Genomic DNA, 15,765 nt, shown 5'->3' with positions numbered 1-15,765 from the left:
ACTTTTGGCATTAGACTAGCACTTATACAAGAGAAGAATATTTAAGTTTCCATTTGTAGAACAGCTAAAATTAAAAATTTGTGTTTCATAAAATTAAACATTATTTGCGTTGAGTGAAAATGGCTGAAATCAAATAATTTTTACAGTCTTTTCCGAGGCTAGTTTCAGTATTAAGCGTTCTTTCTCTCTTCCTCGGTACGAATCTGTAAAAAACATTCAGGTAGCCAACTAAAGATTTATTTCTGTCTCATCAAAAGACATAACTAACAAGAGGTATTCCTTTGTAAAGTAGGAAATAACTATTGGGTTGGCAACTAAGTAATTGCTGATTTTTTTTAGAAAATCAAAGACAATTTTTTCATGGAACTAAATAACTTTATTCTGTAATGTATTGCCCATTTTGATCAATGACCTTTTGCCATCTTTCAGGCAGCATCATAATCCCACGTTCATAAAACTTCTGGTTTTTATTAGCAAAAATCTGAATCAGGTACTATTTGATATCATCATCATTATTGAAATTTTCACCATTCAAGGAGTTTTGTAAAGATCGAAATAAAAAGTAATCAGATGGTGCAAGGTCAGGACTATATGGTGGATGTGGCATAACATCCCAACCAAGCTCCAATAATTTTTGCCGATTGATCAAAGATGTGTGTGGCCTTGCATTGTCATGATGGAATACAACACCTTTTCGATTTGTCAATTCGGGCCGCTTTTCTTCAACTGCATTGTTTAATTTCGTTAGTTGTTCAATGTAGACATCAGAATTGATCGTTCGGTTGGGTGGTAAGAGTTCAAAGTAGACAATTCCTTTGTAATCCCACCAAACTGATAACAAAACCTTCTTTTGATGAATATCATCTTTTGATGTTGTTTGAGTTGGTTCACCTGGCCTGCTCCACTATCTTTTCCGCTTGATATTGTTGTAAATAACCCATTTTTTATCGCCAGTTTTCAGTCGTTTTAAAAATGGATCATTTTCATCACGTTTCTTTAGCAAATCCCAGCTGTTAATGTGTTGCGTTAAATGTGTTTCTTTCAGTTCGTGAGGAACACATGTATCGAATTTTTGAACATAGTCGAGTTGTTTTAAGTGATTTTCAATGCATGTATGTGATACATGAAGCTTCTCTGCAATCTCACGTGTTGTACTGTGACGATCCGAATCGATTATTGCTTTGATTAGGTCGTCATCGTCTTCAATTGGACGACCAGAGCGTTTTTCACCTTTGAGTGAAGAATCACCAGAACGAAATTTGGCACACCAATTTTGACAGTGCCGTTCTTTTAAGGCTTCGTCACCATAAACAGCACATAACTTTTTATAAGCTTGCGATGCGTTTTTCCCTTTGCGGAAATAAAAAAGCAAAATATGACTAAAATGTTCCTTTTGATTTTCCATTTTTCAACGAACGCCAAACGAAAACTACGCAACCGATCAAAAAACCCTTTTTACTGATTGACAGCTGAATTGCCAACTATCAAATAACAAAATGTGTTTTACATTTGTACTACGTCTGCAACTCTAAAAATTCAACGGAAGCCATCTATGAGTGCAATCCGCAATTACTTAGTTGCCAACCCAATACATTGATGGATTATATTCATGGATCCTCGAGTCTCATTATTGCGCTCCTATTCTACTTTCCTCAGTTCCGCCCCCAATTTTGATGGACAGCGCTCAGGGGGGATGTGTCCGAGGGTCTTTCATCCCCTCTTCCCCTACCACCAATCTCTTGAGAGGACATAGGTGCCCCTAATTGCACGCATTTCTATATAAAATGTTAGTTTTATACATAAATTTTATTACATGTATTTAATACAAATGTGGGAAGATTATTAATAAGCATTCGCTTTATCTTAATCTTCCCAACATCTGCATTTGAATCTATCATTTTAAATCTAAATTCGTGTAAAGAAAAACTCCCAGAATATGTGGCCATTTGTATGATAGCTCTGTATGTGCATAATCGTTTTCGGGAAAATTTGTATACGATTTCATTTATATGTATCTCTGTTCCCTTATTTACCCATTCATCTTATCTTTCCTTAACTATTTCTTATTTCTGTTTCTTTATTATACAGAATTTTTTTTTTTTGTAATATGCATTAAATATTCATTGGCATTTTCTGCTGACTGCTTTTGCCATTTAACTTGTGGCATAAATTCTGATTATTTTGATGTGAAATAATCTTATTTTCAGAAATTTTTAGAGAGTATTTATGAGTTCTTAATACGTGCAATAACATTTGTCTGTTTATTTAGCTAAATGAGCCAATGAAGGTAGCCTAATAATATCAGTTACAAAACCCAAATATCTTATATTTTACGATAGTTTATAATTTCTTCATTTGTTTTTTTTCTTTATTTGACTTTCTGTTATTTGTCTATGAATCATTGTAAAATTTCTTTCTTTTTTATTTTTAAGACGGCCATATGCCTTTTTTTTAAGAAATCCATTACACGATTCTTCCCTGTACTGAACTCTCTTTTCTGTTTTAAATTCCATGTCTTTATTTTATCTACACAAATCTTTTTGCGATTTATAAGTCTTAGCTAAAGTCGTGTTTCCTACGTAATATCTGATTTTAAGTTCCCCAATGTTGGACTTAAATTAATTTCGATCTTGGATGCTCCTGTCTGCTAAATTTAATTTACCCAAATTCTACTCCTAGTACATTCAATCTTATGCTCAGAGTAATTATATTTTACTAAATTAATGTGGCGGTCTATATCAATGAAGTTAACAAAATTTCCGAAAAGTCATAAACGCGAATATCAAGTCATGTGTACTGAAGCTTCTGTTTATTCTCCTTTACAGTAACCAGGTCCAGTAACAGATTTATCAGATAAGAAAACGCGAATCATAGACATTTTGATAGGGTATTAGTCTTTCAGAAATATTTTAACCATTCTTTAATTATTTTACCTAAGATTTTTCTCATGAAGGAACTACATGCTGGGAGATCACTTCGAATTTCGCAAACAGAATCAGCTTTGCTTTTTTTCGGGAATTTGTAAATTACCAAAGCCATGGAATACTTAAATAATAATCCATCCAACAAAAAAATCGTCATTAGATAAAAAAGGATCTGCCAAACACATGTAAAGTCATTAGATTTATCTGTAGAGTCATTAGGATATTTTTGAAAGCAGGACAGATGAAACATGAGCAACGCTTTCACCAGGACACGAACCACGGCCTCTCGAATACGCGCCGAGCGTGCTGACTACTACATTACGAAGGCATGCTAAGAAGGCGGGAGAAATACCTTATATACTCCCCCTTTTAAAGAGCGACTGGGGATTATGGGACCCAATCGCCAAATCCTGGTGGGGAGAATCATCTTCCACCACCCTTTTGGTTCGGACGCCACTGTAGAGGCATTAAGATATTTTTGAAAGTAGGAGAGATGAAAAATGAGCAACGCCTTCGCCGGAACTCGAACCACGGGCTTCTCGAATACGCGCCGAGCGTGCTGACCACTACACTATGAAGGCATGTTAAGAAGGCGGGAGAAATGCCTTATATATCGATACAGGAGACGTAAAAAATATACCGTGTCCTCACCGGACTCGAACTTCGGACATGCAGTTGCTAGCCAGAGATGATTTCCAATTACACCCGAAGGCACGTGGTAAGGAGAAAAAAAATACATTACACATATTATATCTATATCTGTTATTTTATTGATTAATTCAACTCATCTGTCTCTTAGATAGATTGATGGATAGTTTTTTAATTGTCGAAAAATTACTATCCATAGATTGTACGTTTTATGAACAACTTCAACTCTCTGACACAACATGGTACTTTTCGGCTGTACATTCATACCTTTTATCCAACTTTAAATTAAAACAGAACGTGTACATTTTGCATGTCAGCGTTAGATTTCTTTTTATTACGTACCTTTTCTAAATATTTTCGACAATATTTTCCCTTTTGCAGTATTTCTAGGTGTGACCAAATTCGTGATTTCTCTATTTGATAATATTACTTCTTTTTCGTTTCATATTAACTTTCAGAATTTCCTTAAAAGAGATTATATCTAAATAATAGCCAATGTACACCAAACTTATCTTTAAGGTAGAAGCTTCTTTGAATGTCAATGTTTCTTAAACGAACTTCCTAATGTCAGCATTGTATCCCGAAAATCAAATTATATTCACTTATCTCTAACCTTGGATTTATGTTATATACGTAGATCGTAAGTTTTCAATGACTTTTACAAGTTTTCGTACTTCTAGTTATTCTTTTAGTATCTTAATTTCCAAGACTGTAGTTCCAAGGACCTCCTTATTAGGCTGTTTCATGCCAGTTACACCTGAATTTCACCTTTCTTCACTTTTTGCCCTTTGTTTCTTCTAATTCCGATCTTCAGAGCCGTCGCTCTGCAAAGGGTTGATATTCTTTACTAAATTTTGCTTTATCGCTTCTGATGTATAACTTTGTTTTTTGCACCGATCAACAAATTGTTACTTGTTCCTCTCTTTTCTTCGTTAAGTATCCCAGTTTTGATATTGGTCTTCCCCTGCTTTTAATTGGGAGAAAATAAGATGGCCCTGACATATATTTTTGTGATAAAACATCATTTAACACTTTTCCTACAGTATCTGATATTGATTCTTTCATCACACCATGTACATGGTATTTGCGCAGCAGTACCATGGAACTTACGAAATAACCCTCTAATCTTATCACCTTGCTGTCCTATTTACTTTTTAAGATGTATTCTTATGTACAGTTTCAAGTTCATGACACTTTGACCACTTATTTCTCTGCCTGCGTCGCCATGGATGACAATATTGTACTTACATCTTACTGTTGCTATCATCTTTCTCTCGTATTCTAGGATACGCACACAATTAAGTGTTTAAAAATCGGTCAAAAGGAAAAAACGTTCTTCATTAAAACTTGTTTCTTTCATTTTTGATCAAAATGTAAATATTTATTTTCAGATTGCTTCAATTATAGCAAAAATACGAAACATAAATGTCTGCAAAAGAAGAAGTCCTCCACCTCCGACTTTGCATTAATTTATGACAGTGTCCTCTCAATTAGGGCTTAATATATGCTCCAGAAAAGAAACAGGACTAAATACATTTACCAATCTATTAAAATCTGCTTGCAGTCTTTCCTTAATCCGACACAAATATAAATTAACACGAAAATTTACTATTACCATACAATTTCAACAAAACAGACATAGTGTCTGCAGCCATAGTCTAATGAATCCGGAAGTCGATCAACCTTGTAAAAGCTGTTTAATTCTGTAATCATTTTTAAAGAATCTGCATGCAAAATTTAAATAAAGTGCACTGCCTGTTTTATTTTATTTACTTATACAGTAAGACCCAGCTTAACGCGGGGGATACGTTCCAACAAAGTAGAGCCTAATGCGAAACAGCTTCCAGTGAAATGCTTTTTCTGGTTGCTTTTGTTTCTTGTTTTTCATTATCATCCAAGATAAAAACTGAATATCATAATATTTGTCACCGTATTAATCGTTATAGTATTATATAAATTTATACTTACAATAATGTCAACAAATGTTTCAAATGATAAAAATGCGTCCGTACAGCACCACACCAAACAAGAAACACAACTACACTGTTTCGGATATGTTATTTGGAAACCTAGCGCTGCGTACAATTTCGGGGATCCCCGGGTTGAAATAAGAGAGCGCTAAACCGAAACAGCGCTAAACGAAACAGCGTTAAGCTGGGGTCTTACTGTATTTCATTACATAATGTTTGTTATGCTTACTTATATTTTATTAAGTTTTATTTACTTACATTTTTTTCCGTGATAAGCGCTTCTGTGTGACAAAATATTTTCTTTATACACCTGTAGAGTCATCAGTGTTTTTGAAACAGGAGACGTGAAAAATGTACAGAGCCGTAGCCGGGACTCGAACCTCTTACTTCTCGAATACACGTCGAGTATGCTTCCAAATACACTACGGAGGCAAGCGGAAAGGAGGGAAAAAATACCTTATATGCTTCCCATTTTAAAGGGCGACTGGGAGATTAAGGAATCCAATCGCTAAATCATGGTGGTGACAAATTATCTTCCGCCACATTTTAGTTCGGGCGCCACTTGTAGGGTCATAAGGATTTTTGAAGCAGGAGATGTGAAAAATGTGCAGTGCCTTTGCTAAGACTCGAACCTGGACCCGTCAAATGCGCACCGAGTGTGCTACCGTGACACCACGAAGGCATGCTGGAAAGAGAGAGAAAATAGCTTATAGGCTGTAAACATTTTAGAACCCTTTGTTTAATTCATCTAACTAAACGCTGTGAGCTTTTGCTTTCCTACATTGTTACTGAAGGTCATGGCATATACATTTTAGAAAATATAGCAACTTGTAACTTTAGAACCCCTAAATTTCTGCATGGTCCTATTGCAGGCTAATTTAAAGCAAAGTTCCCGCAACATATGACACTTTTTTCCATTTTTAAAGTGATCCAAAATTTTTATTATTTATTCTAATAAAATTAAATGGCATTTAAAGGAAACTTAAGTCTCTCTTAAGTCTCCTTAAGTTTTAAGGACACTTTTTTCATTAAATCTTGTATGTGCATACAAATGTGCACACAAAATGCACTAAAATTTATCAGAGCTTTTAAAAAAATAATAAAAAATAAATGAGATATTGCAGAAGTAGTCAGTTTGCACTAAAATGCATATGTTGAATCCAGGTGTCGTTTTAATAACAATGAAAGAAAAAAAAATCTAACTTATTAATTTATTGATAGACAGCGTGTGGAGTCATTAGGTTTATTTCGGAAGCGGGAGAGGTGAAAAATATGCAACGCCTTCGCCGGGAATCGAACCACCGACCTCTCAATTACGCGCTGAGCGTGCAGACCACTACACCACAAAGGCGGGAGAAATAGTTTATATACTTCTCCTTTTAAAGGGCGACTGGGGTTTTTGGGGGAACCAATCTCCAAATCCTGGGTGAGGAGAGTCATCATCCAGCATCCTTTTAGTTCAGAAGCCACTGTAGAGTCATTAGGTTTATTTCGGAACCAGGAGAGATGAAAAATATGCAACGCCTTCGCCGGGAATCGAACTGCGGACCTCTCAATTACAAGCTGAGCGTGCAGACCACTAGACTACGAAGGCTCGCTAAGAAGGCGGGAGAAATACCTTATAAGCGCTACGCCGTCTTTCAAAATTTTGGATGAAATTTAACAACAGAAACCTTAATTTATTGCTGTGCAAGTGTTTCATTGTCAGTCTTTTCCATTCCCAAGTGTTCCAAGTGTCCCCACCACAGGGAAAAAAATTCGCCCATAGAGGTGGCAGTGGTAAATTGATTGTCGTTGGGAAAATTACGTGCAAACCGTGCGGGAGCACAGGTGGAGACTTCCGCAGCACAATCAACTAACAGCTCCAGTAGTACTCTGAAAACTGCAAGAATCACCATGAATCTATAAAGTTCATCTATGTTGCAGATTTTGAAGTGATATATTGCAATTGTAGCTCTCATTTGTAGCAACAACTGCAACCTCTTAATACGTATTATTATATAAGCAGGAATATACCCACAAAGGCACTGAAAAATGTTGCTGATGATCCACAGTGGATGAACATCCTTTGGACACAAGAAGCCCATTTTTTTTTTCATCGCAAGGAAATGCTAATACATTTAATTATCGAAAACATTCCACCATGCATACACACAGGAGCCGCTACACTCATCATGAAATAGTATATGGATGACCATCGTGAGGCATGTGCAACAAACTGCTGGAAAATGTCCTCCATAGGAAGAAAATGTTACACGAAAACGAGGTATCATACTTGAAAGAACAAAATCGCAAGGGGGTGACTTGCGTCCCGCGTGAAACCGTAGCTCGAGCGGCTGGCTAATTGCTCAGGCCCTATTCCTGGCCTCCTCTATCGCCGCACTTGAAGACGGGGAATTTTGAATCCTGGAATTTGCACCCAGATTAATTCCAGGATGTACATCGCATGATCATTTCGCAGCTAAAAGAGGCTATCCGTCGCTTCCATAGACACAGATAAATTCAGCTAATCGGTGAATGGTGAAATAAAATGCTTTTATTAAATGATTTCCTGTGATATGATAGCTTACTTGATAGCTGTGTACTTGATAATCGAAGCAGTTTTACGGCATTTAAAAAGCTTGCTTTAATTCACGAAGCTTTCTTTCGTTAACTGTTATCAGAAGAGAAGGATGACAGTATTGCGAATGGCATTCTTCTATGATAGTTCATTCCTTTTTCATGTGTTTCTTAATCGTCTAGTAATTTTTGGTGCACGCTTTGTGAGACTACAATTTAAATAAAAGATCCAAGCATTCCTCTAAAGGAAGGAATTCGTTGATTCATGTCTCAAAAATATCTCAAGAACATGTATAATGTATGAAGAAAAACATACATCAAAAGAGTGTTTTCTTTTTTTTAAAGTAAAGTGATGGAGAACACAAAATTACAGTTAATAAGTTAAACAAGGTTAACCCGAAACCATACTAAATAAATAGCATGTTACAAGAGAAAATGATTACACACTCGATTAAATTCATTTCAATGATGTAATTATATATCTGCTTAGATTTGTGCTTATTTGTAGTGTGTAAGTAATGAGTTCCTTTCACATTATTAATTCACTCGTTAAATTGAAAAGTATTGTATTCATGCTTAGATGGCTCTTATTTTCTTTCAAGGGGATACCTGTCACCAGCATCTGGATTCCAGAGTGTTCAATTTAGATTAATCGAAAATATGCTGGGAGTTAGAAATGTAGGTAACAAAATTTTAACCATTTGAGTTATCTTATAGATATAAATCTTTATTTTATAAAGTTAGTGAAAGTTGTGGTGTAAAAGATTAATTGTTATCAGATGTACACTTTTGCATACAAAAGTACACATTTGTGTATGTGCATGCATAAATAAATAAACACTATTTTTAATTAATTTCCGAAAAGTCAGAAGAAAAGTAAGGAAACAGTTTTAATTAACTTACTAGAATGAAATGCATTCTGATGTTATTTCTTTAATAATATCACATTAACGTTTTTGGTGTTAAATCATGTAAATATCTCCTTATGTTCAACAAAATATACAACAAGGCTTACATAAGTAAGATATAGTAACATATTTCAAGCTTCCTAATTTACATTAATTTATTTATTTTTATATTTGGAACCATATACCTATATCCACCGTTCAAGAGATACATATGGAATTCACTTATAAGAAGAGTCATTCACTTCTGGATAGGTTTACATAATTGCGCAAAAGTATATTTAATGGCTTAGCTAGAGTTTTTTTATTCTATGGATTTAATTTATTTTTCAGGAGCACAGAGTGAATTTCAGCAAGGATAAGTACATCACTGTTTTTACAGATGAAGAGGCGATTAATACAGTCTTACAATCGGAGCAAGAATTATCGCTGTGTGATTTGGTTCAGGTGAGCTGAGAGGAGAAAAGAAACCTGCTTCTCTTTCGTTTTCCTTTTTTTAAATTAAAACTTCGTAAATATGTATTAGGCTTAAGACAAAAAAGAGCCTTAAGAGAAATTTTTCATGCAGAAAGTTTTTGCATTCAGCTTTTCTCGATATATTTTCAAAGGAGGGAGAGTCTCCACAAATTTAATAAATGTTACCCAAGCAATAAACTAAATTCTCGTATTATAAGTTTTTTATAACGCTTGTATTGTAAGTCGGTATATTTATGCTCTCTTTTAAAATAAGAGTGCAAAACGAATAGACAGAAAATTTTAAATTGCTTGTATGCTGGATGTTACAGAACGTTACAATTCTGTCTGGGCACTAATTATTATTCCTAAAGTTTGTTATCTAAGTTCATGATGGAAGACATGGTTGAAAATATTTAAAAGATTTCACTTTATGACATTATCAATTTGTACATATTACTGTGTTCAGTTTCAAGAAAATCTAATCGCCAATTGAAAAAGCTATTGGATGATTTTACAAAACAAAACCTGATAGGATAATTAAATGACATAGATCAGGGTTTCTTAAACTTTTTTTCAGTCGCGACCCCTTTTTATTACTGAGATTTTTTTGCGACCCCCAGGACCCCATAATATTTAAAAAAATTTTGTGGGACCCCCATGAGTATTGCGCAACGCCGACACGCGCGTGAGGGGAACTGTCAATTTTTTACTTGTACTCTAATATACTATTGTAGTTTTAGGTCATTAACTTTAATTTCTAATTTTAAGACATAGAACAATGTGAAAATTTTAAAGAAGTAACAGACGAAATGACAGCGTTACGTGCAAAGCAAGGAAAATGAGCGTTTATATTATAAAAAGAATGCGTCCAAACGTTTTCGTTTTTTTCTTTGCCTGTATTGTCTTATCTTTATCTATTTTCAGATACATTGTGTAAAAATATTTGATAATTGTAAAATTATTATAATAAGTTAAAAAAATATCAAAACTGCTAAAATTTTTGACGACCCCCTGTTGCAGGTCCCGCGACCCGCAGTTAATGCTGATTCCATGGAAAGATCCCGATTCATCAAATGGAACTGGAATCTCTCCATACAACCATCAACAGTTTAAAAAAAAAGCGCGTTTCGCCATCTCGCATACCCGAAAACGTTAAAATGTAAAATTAAAGGTTAATGTTAAATGTTAAATTTCATCTCATTGTTTCGGACACACGAGATAATTCCCCGATGCGCGGACAGAGTATTGGAAACAATAAAATTCAAAAATAAACAAAGCGGTATAATACTTAAAAGTACAATACTTTTAAAGCAACAGTACTTAAAACTAAAAATAAGAAATTGGGGGGAAAAATAGAAAAACATGGAAATAAAAAGCAAATGTAAAGAAAGAAAGAAACTAATTGGTCATAAAAACGGTTAAAAACATTTACAAAAAAAAAAAAAAAAAAAAAAAAAAAAAAAGGCCAAAGTTAATGTTAAACTCTACTTACATTTTACTCCAACGAAAGGAAGCTCAAAATGACGCCAGTTGAGAAATAAGCATGAGACACCTCAATGTTGCCAAGCGTAAAGCAGGGAAGAGTCCATTTTATTGTTAATTGCTGCACTTTGGCTATATGTATATATATATTTCTGTTCGGTTTGGGTATACTTGCATTTTGATTAATCTTAACTCTAAGGAGTAAAAATTTATTTCCAGTGACAGGACATTCAAATTAACAAGACTTCTAACGAATTGTACTTAAGAATAAATAGTATTTTGGGCAATTTCCGACATGTTTATGATTTATAATTTTGCTTGATATTTCGTAAGAAATCTCCCTTTTACTAAAATTACCGTCTCATAATTAGTGAATTCTACGATATAGAACGTTTTGTATTCGCCAATAAATGCTTTACTTGCGTAATAATGATAATGTAACATTATCTAGCTGTTAAAGGTACAGTTATGTGGCAGGGTCTATTTAAAATGCAAATCTGAAAACATATTTTCAAAACATTTTTACAAAAACGAGAGTAAAAAAAGAGAAGAAAAAGCTAATGTAGCACATTTCGTCAACTTAAATATAGTATTAGCGGGCTGCGATCAAAGTAAAATTTATAAGTTCTATATTCACCTGAAACGAAAATGCATAAGAACATTTCAATATGAATGAAATCAGTTCATTCTTTCTAAGCGCCAACCCATTTGTAAATAATTTTTCGTTGCCAAATCAGGAAACAAAAACTTCCGAAACTTCAGATTAATATGGATGACGTCATAATTTATGGAATGTAAAACCTTTTTTTTTTTTTTTTTTTTTTTTCCAGTATCAATAAAAGAATTAACGTGGCAATAGTATGTCGTATCAATAATCCCAAGCTGAAACAAAAAAGTTGCCAATAGCTTTTGTTTATTTAAAATGTTTACATTAGCAAAACATTTCGATCTACAATGAAGTCACATGCAATCGCGTATTTTATTAAACGTCAGAAAATGAACAAGAATATGTTTAATGTTTGGCAGTGCTATTTTTATTTCATATTTTTAGAATTTGCCTATTTATGGGAAGCGAGGGGTGGCAACACTTTTCGAAAAAAATCATTTTTATCTCCAGCGCCCGAGACTGATGCAACTTGGAAAAATGAGTGCAAAAATTAGCGTTTTAAGAATTTTCAATTAATATCTCGGTTGATGAAAGTCGTACGATAAAAATGCTCGAAATGGCTTTCCACGAATTTTTGTACCTCTCTCGTACCTTAATTTTAGTTGGTCTAACTACAGTTTTGATTTTGCTTCCTGAACAATTATCCTTAAACTTTTTCAACTGGTGAAAAGTATTTCCTTTGAAGGTTTCGAAATTATAATTTTCTAACTTTTATAAGTATCGAAATGATGGTATAACGATTACTGCTTTTTTCCGCAGAATTTGTTTTTTCCTGCTGTCTCTGTCTCCGCCTATAGATTTTACCTATAAGTACTCTTTGTTTACTCCTTCATAAGAAATTTTTGTTCATGACCTCCATCATGGTGAATAATGTATGACTTTGGTGTATCAGAAAAGAAATGTGAAGAATATAATTTCAGAGTCACTTGAAAAAAATATCAATTTAGCGTGAAAAGTTAAAAGTAATTTTCCCAAATTTTGCTTGTGGGAAAAATTCTTTACAAAATTCTAATATTTTTTGTACTTTAATTTAAAATTTATGTTCATAAAAATATTTCCTATATTTTTGCTTTAGAAATGGTTGGAAAGAACTCCGGGCTTAGAACCAAAGGGTTTTAACTTCTGGAAGAAATTTGAAGACGCAATTAATTCCCAGCTAGAGTCTCTAAAATTGCAAATGGATGTAAGTATTAATCCATGATTAAATTAACATAATTAAATTTTAAGGAAAACCTGATTAACTTTTAAGAAATACCGGATGTGAAACCAAATCTGTGAAATCTCAATTAATCTGTGAAACCAAATCTGTGAAATCTCAATTAACTTGTAAGTTATCATTTGCTTTTACCAAATCAATACCCTGTTTTAGAATTCTTCGATAATGTACCAATGTACTGAAACCAGATATAGAATCTTAAAACCAGACATAGAATGAAGTGTTTTCTAAAGGATACTACGAATGTGCTCAACATTAAATATTACACTGAATTCAAAATAATCGCGAAAAACAGCAAAATATAGGGCGTTTTGCTTGAATTTACTTAACTTTAGAACATAATAAAAATTAAATGGTTCAAAATATTATAAAACTGTAAGTTTTATCTAAAAGGAAAATATTTCAGCATCTGTGTATATGTCGCACAACGCTAGGGTAGTATGTCAGCAACATAACATCTTTAGTCACATTTAAAAGATTTGACATGATATGACTGATGATGGAAAGTGCTCTAACCTCGGTTGTGTAAACATTATATTTTGCGAAACTCCAAAGCAAGCATTTAAAAAAAAAAAAAAAAAAAAAAAAAAAAAAAAAAAGAGAGAGATCAAGTTATTTTTATGGCCTCGAAATAGCATTTAATGTAACTTAAGTCGCCGTTTTTTAACAATAAACGAATACTTAAATCAAAATTTCCAAAGAGAAATTAAATGACATCCTTATTATGTATGTAATGTCTGTGTGATCAATTCAGCCGTAGAAAATTAAGTAAAAGTAAAATTTTAGACTGCCGTAAATTTTGTATAAAATTTTATTGATTTCAAGGAGAACTGACATACGAAATGCTAAAACCCTTCTTTAAAAGTACTGTGGGCCCACTCGTTAACAGTCTTTTGGCAGATCTTCATTGCTGGCGAATAGTCAATCACGCGAGTTCTGCTTCATCGTACTGAATATGCGTACTGAGTGCATAGACGATGCAAAATTTACTGACACATGAATATATTAATATGTCTGTAGGTCAGTGAGCTTCTGGGACTGTTACTGACAGGGCCAGATTACCAATTAGGCACAGTAGGCACGTGCCTAGGGCCTACGAAGGTCAAAGGGCCTACGAAGGCCAAAGGTCTTAGGGCTTTGAAAAAAAATATATTGAAATAAAAATACCCCAAAAACTTATAAACATTTTTATATTATTATATAGTGAAGGTCAAAATAATATATGTAAATACAAATACACAAAAAATACGAATACAAAACGTTTGGTTTACTAAGTAGATCCTAAAAATAACTCCTTTTTTCGGGATTTTGACACAGCGAATTCGTGTATTATATCTTCAAAATTAATGCCGCGAGCGACATTACTTTCAATACACAGAAGGCCCAGTGACGAAGTTCTCTCTTGACCCATAGTTGAACGCATAAAATTTTTTATAAGCTTCAACTTGGAGAATGATCTTTCTCCTTCTGCATTCGAACCCAATATCGAAAGGTATATGCGCAATGCAATATTAACATTTGGGAAACTTGACACAAGTTTATCCTTTATTTGTAATTTGATGAGATCCGTTATAGAGGTGGTTTTGGGGTACAAATTTGAAAAAATCAAATACTCATCAACAAAGTTTTCTTCTAAGTCAGACGGATACATTTTTACCAGAGCTTGAGCCTTAACCTTGATAATGTCCTCGGTCAGTGTATTATCCGTAAGAAAACTAAATGTGTCATAAAGGCTGGTATACGCAGTGCGTCTCTTTGTCATTTCAGCGCAAAGCACATCCAGAACAATAAAAAAAAATTAATCTTAAAGGAATCTTTGGCACTGCGAGAGGGAGTCTCATCTGGCCCTTCATCGAACTGTCGTTTTCTCTTACGAACTCTAGTTTCGGATTCTTTAAATTCTGAATCTGGTGCAAGGGCTTTTGCCTTAAGATAATAGCTATTATACATGTCCTCAGTTCTGCAGTGAGATAAATATTGAATTAAACTGTCGTAAAGTCGCACCATCGTGTTAAACTCGATGCCAGGTTCTTGAAGAGATTTATTTACAATATCGACGTGTTTTAGTAGATCTTCCCAAATAACTGTGAGTAATAACATCTCCAAAGTATTCATTTGATGGATTAAGGTTTGTGCCTCAATTACTGTTGTAGGTTTCATACCTTCACTAGTTGAAATATTTGTAAGAATACCACGTATATCATCATAATGGGCACATAATGTTTTTACAGCCTCATAACGTGCTGACCATCTGGTCTCTGAAAGTCTTTTTACAGAAATTTTACTTCCCAAAGACCTTAGTTTAGACCATCTTTGAGGGGACGCTGCAAAGAAATTGTAGAGCGATTGCAAAATTTCAAAAAATTTTACAGCTTCTAAGCAGCTTTCTGCCGCCGCTGTGCCAACTAGATTAAGACTATGAGCTCCACATGGTACTCAAGTGGCTGCGCTGTTGATTTCCCTAAATCTAGTTTGTACTCCCGAATACACTCCGCTCATATTAGCCGCATTGTCATAAGACTGACATCTGCAAAATTTTGGGTCTATTCCCTGATTTTCTAAAACTGAAATTAGAGTGTCAAAAAGATACTTGGCATCATGTTTTTCTATTTTAACAAACATCAAAAATCTTTCATATATATCTCCAGTTTTTGAGACATATCTAATAACTATGGAGAGTTGATCCGTATGGCTAACGTCAGTATGGTGTAGAATCCGTATGGTGTAGAATCCACAGTGATTCCATAATACTTGGCTTCTTTGATTTCTGTAACTATTTTTTCCAATACTTTTGACCCCAGTAAAATTATTAGTTCTTCATACGTTGTGGAGGATAAATATGATACTTTTCCGCGGCTTGGATTACCGTATCTTCTTACATGTTCTTCTAGAAACGGATCAAATTTGGCTAAGAGATTGATACACCCAAGAAAATTGC

General features: G+C 34.0%; 1 protein-coding gene across 1 annotated transcript in view; it reads left to right on the top strand.

Moving 5' to 3' along the window:
* Nucleotides 1-15,765, top strand: part of v (Tryptophan 2,3-dioxygenase vermilion) — a 68,808-nt gene that overhangs the window by 37,804 nt on the left and 15,239 nt on the right. The window contains exons 7-9 of the mRNA XM_035369802.2: nt 8,704-8,779; nt 9,340-9,453; nt 12,687-12,794. Coding sequence (XP_035225693.1) covers nt 8,704-8,779; nt 9,340-9,453; nt 12,687-12,794 — 298 coding nt within the window. The remainder of the gene's footprint in view (nt 1-8,703; nt 8,780-9,339; nt 9,454-12,686; nt 12,795-15,765) is intronic.

The sequence above is a fragment of the Stegodyphus dumicola genome, chromosome 6, assembly GCF_044657685.1.
Source record: "Stegodyphus dumicola isolate Sdum_Otavi_A_Nest chromosome 6, ASM4465768v1".
Lineage (NCBI taxonomy): Eukaryota > Metazoa > Arthropoda > Arachnida > Araneae > Eresidae > Stegodyphus > Stegodyphus dumicola.
This window is presented reverse-complemented; position numbering and strand designations above follow the sequence as displayed.